The 18,759-nt window shown below is 30.6% G+C and overlaps 1 protein-coding gene across 1 annotated transcript in view; it reads right to left on the minus strand.

Annotated features, from left to right (window-relative positions):
- Window positions 1–18,759, minus strand: part of Smp_163160 (putative transient receptor potential channel) — a gene marked incomplete at both ends in the record, with an annotated part of 80,177 nt that overhangs the window by 54,460 nt on the left and 6,958 nt on the right. The window contains one exon of the mRNA XM_018790157.1: window positions 845–997. Coding sequence (XP_018655528.1) covers window positions 845–997 — 153 coding nt within the window. The remainder of the gene's footprint in view (window positions 1–844; window positions 998–18,759) is intronic.

The following is an 18,759-nucleotide window of genomic DNA, read 5'->3' on the forward strand; positions in this document are numbered from 1 at the left end:
TGCCGTTTGCAAAATGTCAATTAATCGTTTCAGACTTCATTGTTCCCTTGTTTCCACATCAATAATCCTCTGCTGTCTTTCTCTTTCCTTCGATCTTCTTAACCTTCTGCTGCCAGGTATTTCACTTTCGATTGATGGTACATACTACTTATATCTATCGATACCAGTGGCACATCCCACATACCTACTTCATTCTATAAAACTTAATATAGAGTAAAATAATGTAGTTTCGTTCAAGAAAATTTTTGGTTCTGAAGAAAATTGCCATCACACTTATTTTCATTTTTAACAATTTATTTACATGACTTTATCTAGAAATATATCAAAAACAACTTACATATGTTAGCTAGAATTTGTAATATTATCAACTGAGCAACTTATTCAAGTGGAAGGATATGAGTTTATATAGAGAATAGTATAAGTAATCACAGGATGATTAGTATTTGTCTATCGTAAAACTTAAAAATAATCAAACTTATACACTTTGATCAGAAGGGGGTTTCGTGGAGATTTTAGTAATTTTATATAGTTGAGATCATGAGTCAAATGAAGTTAGACCAACATGGAAGTGCTCTGGCGTGAGACTGGCTGGTCCTGGGTTCGAATCTCGCGAGGCGGGATCGTGGATGTGCACTGTTGAGAAGTCCCACAATAGGACGAAATGAACGTCCAGTGCTTCCAGGTTTTCCATGGTGGTCTAGCTTCAATTGACTCATGATTTCAACCATATAAAATTATACACTTTGTTTGAAATAGTGTGTTATGTGGACCTTTTTTTTGGTAGATTAACAAACTATAACAATTTGAACAAAACCTTACAATGTGATTACTACCAAACACTTACTTTGAACTGTTTTTCTTGTGATGCCAACTGATAAAGTTCATTACGTAAAATAAATGCTGTAGATACTGGATCAGATGTAGTCAAAGCTAAATAAGCTGAACTAGATAAAGCTTGATAGGTATGTAAACGTTGTTGTTCCAGTATTAATGAATCCTAAATATATTATTAAGAAGAAAGAAGGTAAATTACTGATCATAATCTTGATAAAGTAGTAATTAACGATTTAAACATAAATCATGAAAATTTTCAAATAAAGTTTCACATTTACTTGGAAGTTTATCCCTATTGTTATTTTGATCCGAGATCTGTATAAATATGAGGTAGAGCTGTAAAAAAATCCCACATTACTAGTAATTGTATGACAGATATCAAATTTTAGGGAAAAATATGATCAGTTCTTATTCATTGATTGTTGTTGGTGATGACTAGAATTTTTTGGCCTTGATAAGTTATTTTTTCGAAAACCTAAGAAATACAGACTTATGGACTCAAAACTTCTTACATAGCACAATATATAAAATCTTTAAAATGATACAAATAGGAATGCTTCAAGGTTAATTTAAAGGATTAGGATCAAAAAACGAATGTAAATAATGAGTTGTCGAATGTACTCTAACATACTATCAAAATCATTCATATCTATAAGATAACTGTTGCTGTATTATTTGAGAACAAAAAGGTTGAAAGGGATTCTAAGCTATAATAAATATCACTTTCTTAAGATATAATTGATCGTATCTAAATTTCCATTCAGTAACTTGAAAGTTATGAGATCACTAATATGAATTATAAGTTATAAGTATTTTCCTCAGTAGGACTGGGAAGGAATTGTTTTACATTTCGTAAATTCATAATTGAAAGCATGAGTCAATTGAAGCTAGACCACCAAGGAAAACCTGGAAGCACTTTTCCTTGGTGGTCTAGCTTCAATTGACTCATGAATTCAACTATGAAAATACGAAATCTCCACAAAATCCCATCTGATTTCGTACATTTACAATTATTCCCACTCCATTTTATAACTTGAGGAATGCTTAATAAAGGAATGATAAATATTTACGATGATACTAACAAATGAATTATATGTTAATAAAACGTTTTGAGGATTCGTAATATTCTACATGGGATCCATCTACTTTCTCATTCAATTTAATTATATACCAACTGATAGGAAAAAAAATATCATGTTCATTTACTTAAAATGATGACTAGCAACAAAATAGTAAAATACTTATCGGCTTAAAGTTCTTTTTGGATTGAAATATTTGTTGTTCATTCGACTAAAATAATTTTTAAAATCATAATATTTACTGGAAACAGGGGATAATGAAAAAAACTTTTTCGTATCAAGTATCTTTCTTTAAAATAGACCTTATTGTAAGCAAATATGGATAGTGGCCAGCAGTGGAATCAAGGATGAGCGTTTCATACCATTTTGGACTTGTCAGCTAGATGTACCTGCATTTCACAGTTGATGTTCACTCTGGGACTCGAACCCAGTACCTTTCTCTTCAAACGCCATCTCGTAATCCACTCGGCCACTGAGTCCTGATAGCCACTTGCTTGTGCAATGGGATGAAGTTGAAATTCACTTAGACCTTACTGTGTTGACTTAATTGCTTAAATTCAAATGAACACTACTTAAATAATATCAAAAATAGTCTGGAAAAATACTTTAAACACGTCATTATTGTTATACTCTTACTTTGATATAAATAAATAGTTGTTTTTTGTTTGAGTGATTAAATGTTTGTGAAATAGTTGTTATGTTAATCCTGAGAGTGGGATCATGGATGCGCACTGTTGAGGAGTCTCATACTAGGACGAAACGACCATACAGTGCTCACGGATGTCCACAGGCGGTCTAGCTTAGATCGACCCATGATTTCAACTGTGAAAGTACTATGATCACTTCAAATCGTCATACTGATTGTCTAATAATAGATTTAGCTTATTCATTTTTATCTTTACTTATGTCACACTTAATTATGATGATTTTGAATCTATTTTGAGTGTTCTATCCAATTCAATATTCTAATCACCTTATCTTTTAGTCGAAATACTAGTATCTTCATTGAACTAATTCATTCTAAATATTTGTTAACAAGGATATCATAAAGTAAATAAGATAATTTATCATTTCTATCTGTGGTTCCACAACAATAGAACTACGTTCTGAAACAAAACATTTCCGAAGTATAAAACTTTAATCATACAACGTTTATTGGTTAAATTAACTATCTTAATCATGTTTTCTCATAATTAACCTACATTCTGACATTTCTTAATTATTTAATTTTTTTAATTTACCGCTACTTATTAAATATTTCAATATTTATGAAACATTTATTGTGAAAAAAAAGTATCAATGAACCAGTTACCGAATTAACAGCAGACAATTGTCGTTGATGTTCCTTGATGTTCCATGAAGAGAGTTAAAAAGTCAAAGAAACCTCTTGCTACATGATCATATAGAGTCATCACCATGTTCAGTATTAAGCAGTATTAAATTTTATGTGTTACTGTTCAATTATTGTAGATATGTCTTTTACCGTTAAACATTACAGCTTAAACGTTTGTGTTTTAGTAAGAGAGAAAGTTTGAAGAACAACATTAATTAAAGTTCACTTGGTGTTTATATGTATCTGGCAATTGTTATTTATGACTGCAATTGATCAGTCTCTTATTGACATATGTATATCCTATGCGGACTGCCTAGATATTGCCTTAAGTCAAAAAGCTTTATAAGTAAAGATATAGTTGATTAAAAATAGAAGTGTAAACCACTGGATGCTAATTCAGTGGTTTAAATGTTAAGAGTGAGCCGCGATATCTAAAGTCCTTGGGTTCAATCCCCGGTATGGCCATGGAAGCGCGGTGCCGATGAGTCCGATATTAGGTTGAAACAGCTGTCTGTTGCTTTCTGGCCTACAATAGTTGTCAAACTAAGATAAGTTCTTGATGTAAACTATAAACTTACTCAAGATTATTTTGAATTTCGCATACCGGCAGTACATTTTAATTCTATCTATCTACTTCTTGTTTTTCCCGTTATAGTTAATTAATCAGAAGATAACCATTATTTTATTAGCACATGATTGTCTATTGCATGCGTTTTCTTAACTTGAAGTATACATTATACAAGTATATCAAGATAAAAATTCGGATTATGATGTCTGTCGACGGTCTACATAAATTTATTATTTCAAATGCTTATAATAGGAATTCATAACATTAGAACAATAATAATGATAACACAAGTAATCAGTTAGTTCTACGCACTACTATTCAGACATAATCGTTTTTTTTCTAGCTGATGGACAATAATGAATGATAATTCTTTACAACACATCTTTGTTATAATTTCAATGACAAACCTAAATATCCTCATAAAGTGTGAGACACAATGAAGTACACAATGTCTAAACGGTAAATAGAATGCAGGATTTCTGTTCATTATTAAATAATAATTTATGGTACATTCGTTGCTACCATCGTTTATTGTGTACAAAATACATTAGTTCATTATAGATGAACATAGTTTCAATGTAATGCATATCCGCTCTAATTATCATTTTGTTAGTTGTCCTTTTTTAAAAAAAAACAGAGTTAATTTGCAATAATAATTATCGTCCTTGAGTTCTTCCTGAAAAAAAAGCTTTTTATTCCATATATATATATGTACTTCCTATATGCAGAAAATGGGAGATAATTAGTTGTTGTATGGTTATTCATTATATATTGAATATATCTGTTTATTATAGATATTTGTGAGCATAGGTGTCCCTAAAATCGTATCATTAGGACCATCATACTAAAAACTTAAGTTGAAAAGTAAGATTAAAGCTTATTTATAGTATGTCAGGGTTAGAAAGTATCGGTTGGGCGTCAACTGTATTCAATAAGAATGATTGTGATATTGAATGAAATTTAGTTTCAAACTAATTAACAATGAATCTATACCCCATTCTCACTTTAATATTTCTCAAATGTTTTTCTATACATGAAATATTACATTTGAGACATAACTATAAGTCTGATTCAGAATTTCTGAACCTACGTCCTGATAGTTGATCAGAGAAAAAAACCCTGCAAAATCTCCAATATTTTGACTCCTATTTGACAGTGGAAATAAAGTTGTTTTTAAGGTAGCTATCAAAATCATTTAATGATTCCTATTCAATAGTTATTCTTTGTTACCTAAATAAATCTATGAAAATCTACATTAACAAAGAAGAATAGTTCATTCAGAGAAGGCTTGTACGAACTCTTCTTTGCTATGGTTTCTTATCTATTTGAATGTTGAGTAGAATACAATCAAAATTAAAATTAATTTCGCCATCACTAGTACTAAGCACTTACCTATCCGATTATTCAATTATTTATTACCACGAATAATCCCTTGATTTAAAGTCCATCATTTGACAAGCGATTTCAACTTCCATAATTGTGCTTATATAAATAGTCTATATGTTTGACGCTTAGTAAGTTCAATGAACTCTTCTAAAATTCACTTCGTAATTTACTATAAACATCTATCAATTAATTATATAGATAAACGTTTAACATTTCCAACCAGTTAAGGATGAATTAGTGATTTATCAATTGAATAGCTTCTATCAAATCTGGAAGTCCTGAATACTATCTACGGTTGAGTTGTAGATTCATATTGCTGAGAAGTGCTAGAAGAGAATGAAACAAATTTTCGGTGTTTTCTAGTTTTACGGTTTTATGTCAGTATGTTTAAAATCATTTTCACTAATCTTAGAAATAAGCATAATTATTGGAAAAAAGTCTTTTTGAAAACAGTCCCAATTACTAATTGAACTGAACTAGACAACCATTGACAATCAGGGAGAGTTTCTGAAATACTCTATTTTATCATGTTACTTTATATTACTGTTCATCCACTAGCAAAAAGCAATTAATTTTCCGGACATATTTGTTAGTTATTAACCATTGAGTCATAAAGTTATTTGCCGTAAATCACTCAGAAATATACCTTGTTCCAAAATTGAACATATGTTAAGTGCCTTATATTCAAATATTGGTACTATTCTCATCAGAAACTAGCTTAGTGAGACCCTATGTTAAGTAGATATCAAGCGTATTGCAACAGATATTGCCGATGAAATTAAATGACAGTTTAGTAACATCAGGAATTGACTGAATTCGGAAATGAGAACCTATGGTCTATGGCTTGATGGCTTGTTTGTCCCTTAATGAATTCCATGCTAGGTTGTGGACGTATACTACTGAAGGGTTTAAAATTACAACAAATGTTTCTTAATTTTTAACGGTTGTCTGAATGAAATCAGCAAATGTTTAAACTGAATAATTTCCACAAAACCATCACCTTGATGGAAAACTTGTCTTAACCATAAAGTCTGCTAATAAATGATTAGTTACTTTATTAATCATAAGTAGTTATTGAATTAAACGATACAAGGAAGAAAGGAATATTTTCTAGTTATATAATATACCCTTATGGGCCAGGGCAATTTTACACTGGTTTTCAGGAGAAGCAGACACCATCCAGACTTTCACGTGACAACCCAAACAGCACAGCTCAATCCCACCCCATAGGAGAACCAGACACTATATGGGCTTCAACGTTACAATCCGAACAGTACAGCTCAATCCTGTGGCGCAACCACACAGGTACCAAGCACCCTAGTGAAATTAGTGATTTATCAACAACAATAACAAAGAACAAATAAAAATGCGCTGTACTATAACAATTGGAATCAATTACGAAAATTTGTCTACTCTTATAAATATGCGTAAAATCTTGTTTACAATAAACTCTAAAAGTTCACAGTTCTATTGACTTAGGGAAGCCTGAAAAAAGTTTTCTATAAAGTAGTATATAGCAAAAAGTGAGCCGAACAAAAAAAGAAGAGGACAATATCCTAATGAAAATAGACATGAAAGAAAAAATGTAGTCTAATTTTAGTTGTGAACTATCAAATGAGTGTTCAAACAGAAAAAATATTCATGAGTATGGGACTAATACCATATTTCTATTTATAGTTAAACATTAAAAGTAATCGTTCCAGAAATTTTTTGTCCCTAAACTTAATCCATACTTTACAAGAGATTTGTCAAAATAATCACATTTCTTTAACAGCTCAGAAAAAAATCCATCTAAACTATTTCTCCGCCTTGCTCATCTTTATAGAAGAGTTAGGTGGATGAGGGAAAAAGAAAAAGTAGAAATTCATTGATGAATAACTTAAAATAGATAAACAAATGACATTTGACTAAAGAATTAAAAAAATAAAAGAAATTTTCTTCTGTATTAAAAATGAATTAAAAGAGTTGAAATGAGAGGAACTTAAGCAGGATGACTTCATACAACAAATATACCTAATACAATGAGGAATATTTCAGTGGAGAAAGAACCTAATGCCTGATGAAGGCATTGATCGTAAAAGATATTATAAAAGTTAATGAAGTACAGTTATAAGAAAAGAGAATACTAGCATTTCATTTAATAGATGTGACGTAAGATGGCCTAGATATTAAATTATTATTATTATTATATATTGATTCTAAATATAATTGAGATAGCTTTTAATTATATATGTTTTTTAGGAGATACCTGATAATCTGGTGCATTATATTACTAATAAAGTAGAAATTCTTTTCAGAAGGGGGTTTTGTAGAGATTTTAGTAATTTTGTATAATTGAGATCATGAGTCAATTGAAGTTAGACCGCCATCGAAAACCGGGAAGTTGGACATTAACACCGTTGGATAATAAAAATTGGATAAAAAATACTATATATTACTTAATTATGACGATGTATCTATTCATAATGTGTTTAGTGAAATAAGTAATGAGCTTTACATTGACGAAGACGAAGAAAAATCATAAAATCAAACATTGAAACTATTTAAAGAATGTCAATTTTAATTGATGAAAACAAATGACAACTTTTGTGGTCAAAATCGTGGACTGGTCCTAATTGATAAACCATTGAGAACTATCGTTTTATTTTATTATGGGACTTCCCAACAGTGCACATCCGCGCCCCGAAAACTAGGAACCAAACCCAAGATTTTAGGTTTCAGGCGCGAATGCCTAATCTCTAGACCGGTGAGCCGGAATCCAACGGTATACATGTCTAGCTCCAATCAGTTCAAAGTATTGCACAGACGTCTTCCGATACATTTGTTGAGTAACGTCCCCACACTCAATATGGTTGGACTCCACTGGTCACGGTTTTTCAATAGAACTTCAAAATTACCTCTCAAAATGAGTCATTATTAAACACATGATTAGTGGATGAAAAATATTTTTCCCAAAAAGCTAAATTCAATATATCAAAATCATAAATGAATATAGTTAATTTTCTCGATAAAATATTGAAAGAAGACAGTAAAAAGATTCATTCAGGTGTGATCACAGTCGAAATATTAGACTAAACTATGTACTAATAAATAACAAATAGCAAAACTGAATATGTTTTCATGTTTTCTTTAATCAAGTGAATAATTACAGAAACTTTATAACGATTAAGTTGAAAACAATATTGTTCGCTTATATGTGTCGTTCTTATTTTCATAATGAGTATTCTTACTATAAGCAAAGCCAAACAGTGGCTAGCAATGGAATTCAGGACGCGCGCTTGAGAATCGTCAGTTGGATGTACCTGCATCTCACAGTTGATGTTCACTCTGGGACTCGAACACAGTACCTTTCTCTTCAAACGCCATCTCGTTATCCACTCATCTACTGAGTCCTGATAGTCACTTGGGCTCGATCCCCAGGATGAACATCAACTCTGAGGTGCAGGTACATCCAGCTGACGAGTCCCAAATAGGACGAAACGCGCGTCAAACTGGATTCCACTACTAGCAACTAGCTATCACCTTATTTACTTGTGCGTTTAATAAACATAATGATGTATAAAAACAAATAAAATTAGATAACTTGTTAAAATATCTAGATAGCAGAAACAGGTAGCTTAGATGTTCAAGTATGCCGCCAATTTTTACTAAGTCATCTCAATTCAATCCAAAATCTTATGTAGTTTAGTTAAATCAATTTTACTATTGTCCTCACTTAAAAATTAAGATTTTTTTTTTAAAAAAAAAACGTATAAATGAAGAGTAATGTTTTTTTTCTACATGATGTAATCAACAAAAAAAAACTTGTATTTCATTTAATTTTAAAATTATAGTTTAGTAAGATGCGTGATTTCATATTATAACTAAGAATGATTGAGTTAAATATATAATATATGAATAGATTAAAACGTTTAAAGATGAAAAAAATAAACTCGAATAAAACTAATCAAGTAGGAAAAAAAAATTTTTTTGTATCCTATACGTAAACTAAAAAAAACGATTGATTGTTTTACGTAATCATTTATTGAGTAATAGAAAACTAATAAAAAAAAATTGGAGGAAATAGATTTTCATTAGAATTTGTATGTTTCTAAGGGAAATGTTTTACGTTGATTAACAATAGTCATTTATATATTTGATTCTATTTTTCGTTAGATATGATTTTGTAGTTTTATGTTGAAACATGTGTCTATATTAAATGTATTAATTAGTATATTATGAGTTATGTTTTTTTATCATAAATGATATTTCGCTTTGATGTTAAACATTCATGTTTATGTCACGTACCGTTTTTTGTTTTTTAGATTCTAGTTATTTTGATATTGAACAATTGTTCATGTTGAATATATAAAAGATGCAAATGTATTAGACACAATATATGATAAATTCATTTAGTATTGTTTGTTTGAATCTTCCCATTGATATTTTTGGACTGCGACTGGTCAGTCTGTAATTAGCACATGTGCATACTGTGCGTATTGGCTCGATATAGCCTAAATTCACCCCATTGCATAAGGAAGTGGCTATTGGGACTCAGTGGCCGAGTGGATAACGAGATGGCGTTTGAAGCGAAAGATACTGGGTTTGAGTCACAGAGTGAACATCAACTCTGAGATGCAGGTAAATCCAAATGATGAGTCCCAAATAGGACGAGACGCGCGTCCTGGATTCCACTGCTAGCCAATATCCATCTTTGCTTACGATGTATGATAGTTTTACTCTACATTTTTCATTCAATATTACTTAGTTAGATTTAGATATTCAATGTTATATAGTGCAAAATATTGTGAAAAAAATAAATTTAAGGTCTTGAAAACTAATAATTGTTTCAAATATTTCAACACAGAAGCAAATAATGAACATAGTTTTTCTCAAGGATTGATGTCGACTAGACAACAAACGAGAAATAGGAAGCGTGATTTTGATTAGTCTACCATGATATCTATTTTCTCGTTAATAGTATACATCCACGACCATAGACCATAGAAATGCTAATGAACACTGCTAACAAAATAAATTTTATTCACTGGTTCAAATTTCGTGTTTTATACTCCCATTTTTAATCGTTTTGTGATATAATGCGGTTTTCATTTAGGTTTATCAATATGTCATTGTTCGACTCTCGATTCAGTTAATTCCACCAAACACAGCTTCCCAAAAGGATTGTAGGAAATCAACTAGAATGTCTGTCACTAACAAGCACTAGATAATACTTTAGCTACGCATTTTAATCAGATTTAAATTAGTTGACATAAATAATTGGCATCAGCAAGTGAACCACAGAAAACAAAGGAGCATTCAGTTCGCGTTTTTCGACTCCTGAGAATTCCTCTCGATGAAGACAAATAGTAGTGAACGAACACTCAGGTGGGGACAGGCAATTTAAAATTGCACATTATCTTGGTAAAATAAAAGAACCATACGTTAAATATTTCATCTGCAAATTTCCATCATTTATCTTTCACATTCTGTATGATTCTCCTCAATTGCAAATCCTAATCTTATTTCATTCGCGTTTTCTTCAAATAAAACCTTCATAACTTTCTGCTGACACGTTTTCCACTTCCGATTGATGTTACATACTACTAATGTCTGTCAACCTAAGTAGCATACACAAAATAACTAGCATATTTTTGTGTTTTAGGTATTTCTGTGCGGATACATTCTTACTTAGTTTATTTTTGGTGACATTTTCTTCTGACATTCTCACTTGAATACAAGTAAAAATGTTAAGAACAAAATTCTATGTAATATCTAGGGGACGAAAATTATTTTTAGTACTTTATATAGTGTAATGGGTTATTATTTATTTACATACAAATTGTAAATACTCAAAAATTATTTCGAATACTCTAAATGCAATTGTTTTCCATACAGTTAATATCCAATTTTGTCCAGTTTTGACAAATCTACATATTGTATGGTACATGCGATCCATTAATATGAGTATCATAACATTTTGTTCCTCTATACGGTGAACTATAAGGAAGATAAATCAATCTCAATAATAGCTTAGTTTTCAATTTGCTACATCAAGCCTCACAGTAAATGTTATTAACTTGAATTTATATTCAGTTAAAAAAAATAGAAAAATTTATTGCTGTATAGTAACGAAAATGTTTGAGTAGGTCCTCAAGTTAATAAGATTAGAAATTTTTAAATAACCTTTAGTTACCAGGAGGATTAAGCATATTATCTTTTAATATTAAACTGTTTGTTGGCATTCTTTCGTTACATTGAGTAGTAAGAATAATTAACGACTCATTAACTAATATTATTATCATATATAATGATAAATTGAGTGGTACCGTCTGTTACCCCTCGTTGAGGAGCATAGGCCGAACACCAGCATTCTCCGGCCAACCCTGTCCTGGGCAATCCTTTCCAGTTCTTTCCAGTTGACGTTTCCTCCTTTTCATATCTGCTTCTATTCCCCAGAGTAATGTGTTCTTTGACCTTCCTTTTTTCCGCTTCCCTTCACCATTCCAAGTTAGAGCTTGCCTCATGATGCAGTTTGGTGATTTGCTTGATGTATATCCTATCCACTTCCAAAGTATTTTCCTAGTTTCCTCTTCAGCTGGAAGCTGGTTTGTCCTCTCCCATAAAACGCTGCTGGTAGTGTTCGGCCAGTGAATGTTGAGTATTTTGCGTAAACAACTGTTTATAAATACTTGTACCTTCTTGACGATGGATTTAATACTTCTCGACGTTTCAGCTAAGTTTATGTTTATTTGATAACTAATTACTGTGTATATGGTGTTTTCTTGTAATATTCACTAAAATGACTCAAAAAATATTTTCTTAAAATAGTTTGTACTTTTCAAAGTAAAAAGGAGAGGAAAACAAACAACAAGTTTATAGGGATACAATAAAATTGACAATTTTAATGATTGAATTTCAATTCATTAGTCTTATTGGTATTATAATCCCTTGATAAAAAGAATCAGAATAAAAAAAGCTTTGATTCATTTAAATTTTGAGATTTCATGTTTTAACATTTTATATTGATCAGTAATGAGAATTATGTTGTTGTTTTATTCATAATGTTATTCTATTGACAGTATATATTACTATTTATATATACTGTTCAGTTTTATTTGATCACAATCATCAATTTAGTAGTTGAGATCATCAGTCAATTGAAAGCACTGGATGGCGGTTTCATCCTATCGTGGGACTCCTCAGCAGTGTGCATCCACGATCCCGCTTCGCGAGATTCCAACGCAGGACCTATCAATCTCGCACCCAAACGCATAACATCTAAACCACTGAGCTGGGCAGCATCCGACGGTGTTAATGTTTAACTTCAAACAGACCACAAAATTGATTGACACGTCCACTATTGCCTTCAATGAATTACTATCTTACAACAGACTCGGTTGAAATCCACTGGTCACTGATTCTCACTAGAACTCCAGGAAATACCTCTTGAAGCCAATCACTAGTGAACATATGTTGATTAATATCTGAATGGGTTTTTGTGGATATTATAGTAATTGACTCATGATCTCAACTATTGAAAAATTACTATTATATCCACAAAAACCCTTTCTGATATATAAGACTGTAAATTAAATTTTTATTCTTTGTTAATTAACAAAAAATAGTATCTACTCTAGTAAGGTATTTTTTTTCAATCAGTCAGCTGAAATATGAACATTACATCAATAGAGATGTTTTAATTTTTAGTAAAAATTTGGATTATAAGTAATCATTATAGCTTACAAGCTTAACCATCTAGTAGAAAAATTAGATTTTCTAATGTTTTGGCTTACACTGAGTTACGAGACATTAGAAAATCTAATTATTTCCTACTCATTGGAATATTACAAATATATGTTGGTTTTTTTAATCCAATGAATCCTTTATTACCTCTAAAATTATCACACAACTTATCTTCTCTGTCTCTAAACTTCATTCAATTATTACTTATTATTATTAGCTTTATTCAATATTATATTTTTGGTACAATATAGAATTCTCAGCACAAAGTACTTCAATAAGTTTCCGTTTCCTACTTCTTCGTCCTTCCTGGCGATAAATATTGAGTGATCGCCAGTTAGAAGTTAGCAGTCCAGTCAATCAACATCTGAATACTGTATATTCTTTTCACTGCATATTGACAGCAACCACGATATCTCTGATCAGGCCTTCTGTAACCTTTACAGTGAAAGGTCGATCGGCAAAGCAAGAGCAGCATATTTACAACTGAAGAAAATCAGGAACTCAAACAATTGTCAACCAACACCAAGATTAGAATTTTCAATACAAATGTCAAGACAGTTCTACTATATGTGGCCGAAGCTTGGAGAGCTACGAAAGCCATCATTCAGAAGTTACAAGTGTTTATTAACAGTTGTCTACGCAAAATACTTCGGATCCGTTGGCCAGACACTATCAGCAACAACCTACTGTAGGAGAGAACAAACCAGATTCCAGCGGAGGAAAAAATCAGGAAGAAGTGCTGGAAGTGGATAGGACACACATTGAAGAAATCACTCAACTGTGTCACAAGACAAGCCCTCACATGGAATCCTTAAGGCCAAAGGAGAAGAGGAATACCAAAGAACACATTAGGTCGAGAAATGGTGACAGACATGAGAAGAATGAACAAAAATTGGATAGAAATAGAAAGGAAGGCGTAGGACAGAGTGGGTTGGAGAATGCTGGTCGGCGACCTATGCTTCATTTGGAGTAACAGGCGTAAATAATTAAGTAATGAAAATTTATAAGCTGTTGAAATATTTTATTATCCAAGTTGAAGTTTACTTATTTGTTTACTCAATTATGTGTAATATTATAATATTCAATAAAAAAGAAATATCCTAATATTATATTAACCGGTCAATTATAAAATATGTATGTTTATTTATCGGCATTATTTCATAATTAATGTAGATAATAACTACTTATATAATATATATGTTAGTAGACAATTTAGTTTACTCTAATACTCTAATTACATCTTTTAATATATTTTAATGTCATATGATTTATTAGGATTATAAATAAAACATGTAATTATTATTATTATTATTATCTCAGCGAATGAATTTGAAGTAAATCCAACATTTTGTCTGGCAATCTAGTCCAAACTTTTTCATTTGCTGAGATTTTACAAATATATTCTTCCTATTTAATGTCTTATATCAACTCAGTGCTCAAAGACTGTGAAACTATTCGCTCTCATTTAGACGAAAGTCCATATATTTAATTAGTATTATTATTTTCTGTAAGATATAATTTTGGTATATACGTCAGAATGATTAATAATAGTAATAATAATAATAATATATCCTGAAAATAATAATTACAGAACTCGCGCCAGTTTACAGACATAATCTATTTGATATAAATAGTAACATTAGATGTAAAGAACAAACATGTGATATAAGATTGTTTTAAGTTTGCTAGTTCAGTAATTGGTAACTAACTAATTTCTTACTTACATACTTACTTACGCCTGTTACCCCTCGTAGAGGAGCATAGGCCACCCACCAGCATTTCTACAAAATATTTCATTCATTTCTTTTAAATAGTTTAATCTCTATTGATAATTACTAAAATTTATCTTTTACTGAAATAAAATTTAGGTTTCATACATTTAATTATATATCTTACTCTTATTTAGGTTCTGTCGATTATTATTATTACTATTACTACCATTATTATTACTACTATTATTGTTATAAGTAATTATAAGTTGATTTGATGATGACGATAAAATTTTCTTTCATTGCCATTATTTAATCATTTTATAAAATTTGCATTCTGATTGGTCAATTTCGTCTACACCAATAAAATTCTATTACATAACAGAATGATGAAATTGAGAATACTTTCAAAACTATCTAGTAGAATACAAGAAAGTTGTTCGTTATGATATAATGATTAGTCTATTGAAAACACTGGAAAATAGGATAGCTGAGTATATATACATATATATACCAAATGTTATGTAATATGTCAAATTGATCTAAAGAGATTAAACGCATATTAGTTTGGTATCCTAACTCCGCATGTAGCTCATGCGGGGGCTACTGCATGTCCCAAACCCGGGTAAAGGAGGGGGGTTGGGCATGGCGTTAGCGAACCCATTCCGTAGAAAACCAACTCGCTAAAAAAACGCTAACCAGAAAAAAATTATTCAAACCATTTAAACTCTGCCCTGGGAGTTGAAGGAATAATTATAACGTCTCATGATGAAAGCCGATTTCCTTCGGAAGTCATGAGACCGATGCACTCAGGCGACAGGCGAAAGTAGTTTAGTATCTTGGAACAATTACTTGAGTAGATGCTCTATAAAAAGCATACAAATTAGTTTCTTAATTTACAACACTTATAAACACTCTAAACACATACATTCTTCTTTATAATAAACTATACAGCCTATATTTAACAAGTAGTAATCTAAAAAGTATTTTCTTCTATAGAATTAAAGATGATTTTTACTATGATATTTTACTACTTAATTAGTAACTAAGATAAGATTATGACTTAGTTCTATATTCTAAGATTGGTAGTTATTATTTACAAAAAGCCTATTTAGGCTCGAATTAAAATTCAGCACAATGATATTATGTAATGCTGTTTGAATGGAATGATTCATCAAAACGTTGATGTAGTTTTACTAGATTTCATTTTCAGATAATGACTCCAATTTTTACTGAGTTGGTTCTATGGTTCACGATCTCTTTGACGCTTCAAGCACTCCATCTTGAAACAAGATGTTGTAGTTGTTATAGAAATGTTATCCACATTTGTAGTTTTCCGAGGTTTTCTCCATTTGAATATAGTTTGCATAAATATCTGTCATATATGCATTAAGTTAGTAAGAGATAGACACACAAATACAAACAATTTCTTATCCTTATTGACTTCACTACAAGTTCACAGCCAAAATATGAATCCTTTAAATTTCACTCAAAAATACGTTACTATGAAAGAAGAAATTCACATATTTATGTGAATAAATTGAAATGGTGTAATATTTCAATAGATTCACTTTTATATAAGATAATTATAATATACGAAACAGTATGCTTGATGAATAAGCAAAAATAAACCTAATCAATGTTCAAATCTTAATGGTTTAATTGATTAGATGCTACAGTTTTTAAACCTCAATATTGGTTACAATAAATTAAGAGAAGTATATACGCAGAAATATTCTCCTGAAAAAACAATTATTCAGAAGATAAATGTAAGTCTAGAGTTGAAGTAACTCAAAGGTGGATTAGTAGTATTGAAGTTTGTACTGTGTTTATTAGTTTCAATGATGGTGGTTAGGAATTTGTTTAGAATAAAATTGAAATATAACAAGATGAAATAACATTAAATTTCCAGTAATTTTTCGGTGAATTTAACGTATTATATCTATTGAAAAAATGTTTAGACAATGATGAACATACTTTTTAGTGAATTACATCGTAATTTATGCTACTTATGTCTGAAGATATAAGTGGTATGCATCATCAATTTAAAGTGAAATGTTTGGTGGCAGAAGTTTAAGAAGATAGAAGAAAAGAGAAAGACAACAGATAATGATTGTGTGGAAACGAAGGAACAATGAAGTCTGAAACAAGTGACTGATATTTGCAAAGGCAACAGTCAAGTTCGAGATAATTGATTGATATTTTGCGAATGAAGTATTTACTGTTTGATTCTCAGATTTTAACAAGTTATTCTGTAATTTCATATTCGAATACATTCAATTGTCCCCACTTGTGTTCTCGTTCATTACAACATTGCCAGATTGTGTTGCTAATAACTGATTCGTTATTTAGACAATCCTTGTTATAATACATAAATTACATATCTGTCATGATAATATTTATTAATCCGGCGGTACTCACACAGGTTTTCCATTGAAAAAACATCGTATTCATTCTTAAGTTTCCCTGTGGATCTTACAAAAGTTTTATAGGTTGATATGAAAACTTAGACCCTAAAGCGTAAACTTTTGTCAATTAATAAAATAAATCATATGAATGATAAAGTTGATAACTGTGTTAATATGTATAATTGAACACTTTAAAAACCATTTTCATTATACAACGAATGAGTTCTTCTTTCCCATCTAAATGTTTGATTTTTCCGTAAACAAAATAGCAAACATTTACAATGACTAAGTTAACTGAAAGATTAGTGAAAATCATTTCATGAAATGCTCGTATCAATGTATCTTGTTGAAAAACTTTAAGGGTAAACAGTTTGCTTCAGTCAAATTTTGTCTTTAAGGGTTAATATATTTCACTACTTGAATATTTTCTAAATATTCTGCATTCAATCTATACATAATCTACTGAGTGAACAATCATGACAGAGTGATGATATGAAATATGATCTCAACACTGATGTTGTCAGAATTACTTACATACATTTAAGTAGCCTTTCTATCGGTTAACTGCCCTGGCTCGAGACTGGCAGGTACTGGGTTCGAATCTCGTGAGGCGAGATCGTGGATGCGCACTGCTGAGGAGTCCCACAATGGGACGAAACGGCCGTCCAGTGATTCCAGGTTTCCCTTGGCGATCTAACTTCAATTGACTCATGCTTTCAACTATGAAAATATTAAATCTCCACAAAACCCATTCTGATTAAAAACATTAAAGCCTAGAATGTCAAAGGGTTGAAGAGTTTTTAAATTTTATAAAATGTAAGTATAGCATAACGTCATGGTTGTAAAAAAACCCAGGAAGTTCACTTTAGAAATCAAGATTTCTTGAAAACGATGAACACTCTAAATAGCTATAAAACACGATATTTGCTCGTTAAATGATCAGTCAGTTGATACCTAAGTATTTCAGTATAATGAATTTGTTTATGTAAATTTCATGAGGTATAATAATAATATTTGTAATGGTTCCACAGAGACAAATTACTGTATTTAAGCTCATCGTTAGTTTAAGTAACCATGGCTAGTTGTATTAACAATCAACTATTAGAAGGAGTTTTGTGGAGATTTAATATTTTCATAGTTAAGATCATGAGTCAATTGAAGCTAGACCGCCCAGGAAAACCTGAAAGCACTGGACGGCCGTTTCGTCCCAATATGGGACTCCTCAGCAATATATAATAGATTTGAACTGATAATTTACTTTCACCATTACAGAAACTTATGTAAAACGGACTTGTATATGAATTTTTCAACATTGTTAATAATATTTCATACAAAATAATTGTGTATACTTGTTTATTATCATTTATTGTCTAAAGAGATAGACTTTTATTCATATTTTTTTTCATATCATGACATTTTGAACCAAAATATTTGTTTTTGTTTTAATTAATTTTGACCTTGAAAGTTGTCCATTTTTTTAAAAAAGAAAAAGAATTATGTGTTTTCGCTAACTTGTCATACTTGTTTTTTTTTTGTAAATTGAGAACCTATTCATTTTTTCTATTAATTAAAAAAAAAAACTAAACGAATCAGTAACTATGTTATTATTGTTTTAATGTTGTTTATTATTTTAGCTTAACTTTCAATGAATAATGTATGAACAAACAAAGAAAAAAAAAGTTGAAACCACGATTGAGACCACGAAAGAATACTTGTA

This window comes from Schistosoma mansoni, chromosome W (genome assembly GCF_000237925.1).
Source record: "Schistosoma mansoni strain Puerto Rico chromosome W, complete genome".
NCBI classification, from domain to species: Eukaryota; Metazoa; Platyhelminthes; class Trematoda; order Strigeidida; family Schistosomatidae; genus Schistosoma; species Schistosoma mansoni.